This window comes from Adiantum capillus-veneris, chromosome 17 (genome assembly GCF_014529385.1).
Source record: "Adiantum capillus-veneris isolate H3 chromosome 17, ASM1452938v2, whole genome shotgun sequence".
NCBI lineage: Eukaryota > Viridiplantae > Streptophyta > Polypodiopsida > Polypodiales > Pteridaceae > Adiantum > Adiantum capillus-veneris.
This window is the reverse complement of record NC_140947.1, coordinates 154,244,885-154,250,292: the sequence shown is the minus strand read 5'-3', so window position 1 is coordinate 154,250,292 and position 5,408 is coordinate 154,244,885. Positions and strand designations below refer to the sequence as shown.

Here is a 5,408-nt window from a genome sequence, read left to right as displayed (position 1 = left end):
GTGCTTAAAGTTGTTCAGTTTGTTCTTTTCTGTCGGCACGTGATGCCCCACCAAAGAGCAGACAGAGCAAGTTGGCTTCCAAAGTGTACATGAAAGTTCATTAAAGAATCTTCATGTCGCGACCCCGGACTTAGTAGCCACTCCCACCCTCACTCCATCGCAAAAATTGCTTCCGCGTTTTACAGAGATCCGTACATCTGCCACGTCAACTTGGCTGCCCACGTTTTAGGGTTTGTTCGTACGTCATGCCACACTAGCAATTCTGCGATTCTCAGGTATCTGTCCACGTCTTCATTCTTCAGGGTTTTCCCACTCGAAAGGGTGTCCATTGTTGGGGATCTTCAGTGGCCCTATTCCCCTAGGAGCTGCCACATCACCAACTTGTGACAGATACCCACATCCAACCCAAGTGCACAATTTCAAACAGCTACCTTCAGACAACTTCCTTGCACTTGCCCACTAAAGAGAACCAACCTTATTCTACAGTTGTTGCACTCATTTGCTGCATCTCACCTATTTATCCTCGTTGCTTGTTGGCCCTCTATTCAATCAAGTCTTGCCAGCATCCATGCTACCCTCCCGTCGGAGCCTGGATCTTGGTTGTTGTATTGCGCTCCCTCTCTAGCGATTTCTTCATGCCCTTGTAGCCGTGCCTTGTTGTGCACAACCCAACCAATACCCCCCTCCCCTTTTGCCCCTCAAACACACATGCACTCACTCGTAGAGACCCTTTCATATTGCAAACATTCTTTACTCTCTCTCATTCTCACATTCTCACCTCACCAACTCATTTTTGCACAAATAGTTGATTATGAGACCACCACTACACACATTGGTACAATTTACAATAGAAATCTCTTGACCTTTAAGGGCCACCCTAAAGAAGATGCCAAATGGATGCTTGAAAAGCTTTTCGACAATTTTCCAGATCTTCTCTACACTTCCCATCACTCACAATCAAGTTGATTCTCTATTGAGCAATTGAGGACAATTGTTATCCTTGGTGGAAGCGATGTTACGATATTGGGCACCCTTCTATCGTGTGATTAGCATTAAAATTGGGAGAATTGAGCGTGTAATGGTTAATTACTGTTGTCGTCTTTTTAATTTAATAATAAGTTGATGCTGTGTAGATTGGAACATTGGAAATTGAGGAGCGTCGTTGAGCAATAAAACCAATAAACCCTCTCGGCTATTTATTTTAGTACAAGTGTTTTCAAATGTTTTTTCACTAAGCCTACAAAGCTCAGTGTGTGCATATATAATGAAAACCATCCCCATTGTCGGTCATGCAATAAGTGATGAGAACTACAAACAAACTCAAGTGTGAAGAGGGGCCTCTTATTTCTGGCACCAATCTAGTTTCAATCAAGAAATCAAATACCCAACTCCAAAAGAGTTATGTTGAGTTTGAGGGCTAGGACTTTAGGCCGTTGATTTGCAAGATTCTCTCTCTCCCTCTTATGTTGTCACAAAGTGATGACGTGGTGTGCCCAACTGAAGAGGAATGAACGAGAGGACAAGAGAAACTTAATCCAACACATGGCCGATGGGGCCAAAGGGGTTTTATAAACCTAACCCCTTGCAACTTAAATGACTTATGGAGCACCAGCCGAGGGGCCTAGACCCAAAGTATCAAAAGCTTGACGTCTGGACCTGATTTCCGTAAATCGCACTCACATGCTGACGTTGCAGATCGTACGGATTTTCAGAAATTGTGTTACTGTGCCGGTGTGGCAAGCTGTACGAAATTCCGTGATTTGCGTTGACAGTGCCATGTGGGCCGTGGCAGGCTCTGTGGATTTCCGCAAAGTGCCCTGCTGGCTGTGGGCAGTTTTACGTGGTGCTTTTGGTACAGATGCTTTTGGGGGTGCAAATGCTTTTAGATTGAATGCTTTTGGGGCTCTACTTTTGGGCATCCCTTGTAATGTTTATAAGTGCCCTTCTGGCGACTAGTCCACGGAGCATCTGGACGCAAAGTCTCAGAGAGAGTTGGACCCTCGGGAGTTGCACTGTTGCAAAGCAATAATAAAGAAATACCGAAAGGGACGCCAATCTTTGGGGGCAGTGCACTTAGGGACGGAACTCCGCCGTTCTGTGTTGGACTGTCGTCTCTCTCTCTCTCTCTCTCAACTCAATGATTTTGCAATTTTTGTTCGTGTCTTGCTATTATTTCTCGTTGGGAGTGTCCAAGCCTGTAACATATGCTATGTTGTGTATTGCAATCTTGTCACCATCTTGCTTTTACAAGCTTTCACCATCCTTACTATGTTTATGTGCATGCGTGTGTGTGTGTGTGTGTGTGTGTGTGTGTGTGTGTGTGTGTGTGTGTGTGTGTGTGTGGATTGAGTTGTCTTTGTTTACTTATGTGTGTGTACTTGAAAACGGAGAGATGTGTGATAGGGGGGGGTGTGTGTGTATGTTGAGAGATTGAGGATTTTAGCAACCATTCTCTCGGAATCCCAACAAGACGATACAGAACCATATACAAGCAACACACGCTCCTTTATTGTTCAAGATTGCATATGTATTCCCTTTGGGAAAAGGGTGCTTTTGAGTGCATGGCGAGTCCCCTGAGGAGGCAAATGCAAATCTTGCACAATGCCCCATGGATGTTGGCAGGGCTGATTTATGGACAGATGGAAACATGGAATAAGGATTGCAGTGATACTCAGACCGCCTATACTTCTCCCGGAATTTATGCCATAGGTTTAGAAGATAGGGAGGAACCTGAGCAGTCTTGATGGGACCATCACTGAGCCATGATACTCAGGCTACCTAGGCTTCTCCTTGAATTTATGCTATATGTTTTAGGAGAAAGGGAGAAACATGGACAGCAACATCTCATTTATTTCTTTACCTTCTACACATGGTGGAGATGTATTGTAAAGTGTTTTCTCGATTGGACTCCTAGATCACTGTTTTGTCCATCGGAGCAAGGACCAAATGTCAATTGTGGAGTCCCTGCATGGCCATCATCATAGGAACAGAGGCAACGGGCAGTAGAGCTGAGGTCAGGTCAGAGGAGCAGGTTGTCATTTTGGAGGCTCTTTAGGCAGACGGATTTCAAGGAAAGAGAATTCAAGGCGAGAGGCGAAGAAAAGAATCCATTACAGACAAAGGCTCCTTAAGTTTTCCATAGACAACTTGCTTTCTGATAGTTTGGTTAGGGATGAGTTGCCCCTGTTTGAGCCAATGGCTAGATATGAGCATCATTTTCTCTCTCTAGAGGATTTTTGTAGAAAAGTGTTGTTTTGAGAAGACCTGCTAGGCCTAGTAAAACCAGTTTAAATAACCAAGAGATACTCTTGGTTATTCTTTATATTATTTGTGGGCACTACACGTTTTCTGTAGTCAGCCTCATTTGTATGTTTTTGTTGTATTTTTACCATGAGCTATGTGTGCAGGAGTTGTTTCTCAATAGAGTCGTGCCACCTTCAGGGAAGGGGGGTTGGTAATTTGTCAATGTCCTTGAAACGCCAAAGTGACTTATGAGAGTGATAGGGAGGTTTCTGAGGCTTTCATTATCTTGTTTATGCACGAGGATAGCAAACATCCTGTTTCATTGCTAGAAAGACATGAAGCATGCTTCTGAATTGGTGGTTAGAGTGGACCCGAGCTAGAGTTGGTAGTAGCTTTGAATAGTTGTGTTTTATCTCTAATACAAATAAGTCTTATTTTGTGTGAATAGGTTGGAGAAAGAAATCCGACAATTATACCTCCAAACTGTTCTTAAGGGGAACAAGCAAGGCCTCAAGGTTATTTTTCACACATAAAGCACTAGCAGATCTCATTTCTTTAGTAGCTGATGCATCGTACTGAAGGTACTAAGCTTGATGCTGTTCTATCATATGCTCGTGTCTGAAACGCTGATGAATTAACAGAAAGCGTTATCTCTACTGTAATCTGTGACAGCTATGAGGTGTGAATACTAGGTGATGTACAAGTCTTTGTTATGAGGATTAACAACACTACCCTTTTCTTCCCCAGAAACTGAAGTTGAGAATTGAAGATCCACCACGTAGAAAACACATGGTATACTTAGGAGGGTCAGTATTGGCTGGCATTATCAAGGTGAGTATTCTTTTCTTCCTGCTACTCTTCCTGTTTATGCTATTTAATGGTAGCACCCCAGTCTTTCTTTTTTCTTCCTTCTAACCACTCTATTGGCATCCTTTGTTCTCATTCCAGAATGCACCAGAGCTGTGGATTAGCCGAAAAGAATATGAGGAAGAGGGGTTCCAATGCCTTGAGAAGTGTCACCAGTCTTGATCGCCTCAAGTGATGAGTGGGGCTAATGGCTTCAATGTCTTCATGTATATTATTATGAGCAAGCTTTTGACAATTCGATTTTGATTTCATCACAGAATGGGGTCTATTTGGAAGTTGGGATCATTCACGGAAGAGCGTTGAACAGACAGCCTCGTGCGGAATTTGAATGACGCTAAGTTAATGTAAACAAGTTGCCAAAGGGGTGGTACACAGCCACAGCTGTGGCGGCTGCACGCACTCTACAATGCAAAAATGCAGCTTTGTAATGACTGGAAACAAATCGCACTGCCTTTACCCCAAAGGAAAGCCAGTGAGAAATCACAGGGGCCTGCCATGCGATGATCATTGGCATGAATGTGATGAAGATATTGGGGCAGAAGTGGTGCTTGTGTGCTTGCAAGTAGCACAAAGGTAATTTTGTCATAAGTGGCCAGGAAAAAATGACCCTCACTTTCCATGACAACATGGCCATGACAAATGTATCCTCTTCCAAACAAATGAAACATATAAACAAGAATTGGACTTTGATTTTTGTCTACGTCACAAAGTATTTAAAAAAGATAATCTTTAGTAATCATGCTAGTGATAACATTGTATGTTCGCCAACAATTATTTTCGTGAAATATACCTTTTCCTTGTGATTTTAGTTAGCCTGAAAAGGCACAGCAACAATATGGCTATGCCCTTCGGGCAGGCCAAACAGAAAGAAGCATTGCCAAATGCTCACCCTTGTAATGGTGCTTCTAGGTCTAATTTTACTTTCAAAGCCCTCTTTTTAAGCATCCTCTCTCTCTCTCTCTCTCTCTCTCTCTCTCTCTCTCTCTAATAGTTAAACATCGTGAGTGAATGAAAATATAGCAAAGTGGCCATTTACAACCAACTGTAATCCAAAAGAGCTTTTGACAAAGACTACGTTTGTTAGCATTTAGCCTAGCATCATTTACCTTGTTTGGAAGCTCTAAACATTACTCTCCTCCTTACTTTGGTGCATGTTTTGTTAGGTTTATGGGCTTTATCTTATGCTTTAATATGTATAATCTCTTGTCAATGAGATGCTTAGGTGGGAGGAACTAAGTGGTAGCATGTGGAAAAGACATCTTAAGTGTGTAGGTACTCATTAGGAGAAATTCTAGAGG

General features: G+C 42.8%; 1 protein-coding gene across 2 annotated transcripts in view; it reads left to right on the top strand.

The window, feature by feature from the left end:
- Window positions 1-5,051, top strand: part of ARP2 (actin related protein 2) — a 184,693-nt gene extending 179,642 nt beyond the window's left edge. For both annotated transcript variants that reach the window (XM_086487662.1, XM_086487660.1), the window contains 3 exons: window positions 3,692-3,758; window positions 3,991-4,074; window positions 4,192-5,051. In XM_086487662.1, the coding sequence (XP_086343788.1) occupies window positions 3,692-3,758; window positions 3,991-4,074; window positions 4,192-4,272 (232 nt within the window). In that variant the 3' untranslated portion in view covers window positions 4,273-5,051. The remainder of the gene's footprint in view (window positions 1-3,691; window positions 3,759-3,990; window positions 4,075-4,191) is intronic.
- Window positions 5,052-5,408: the final 357 nt, after the last annotated feature.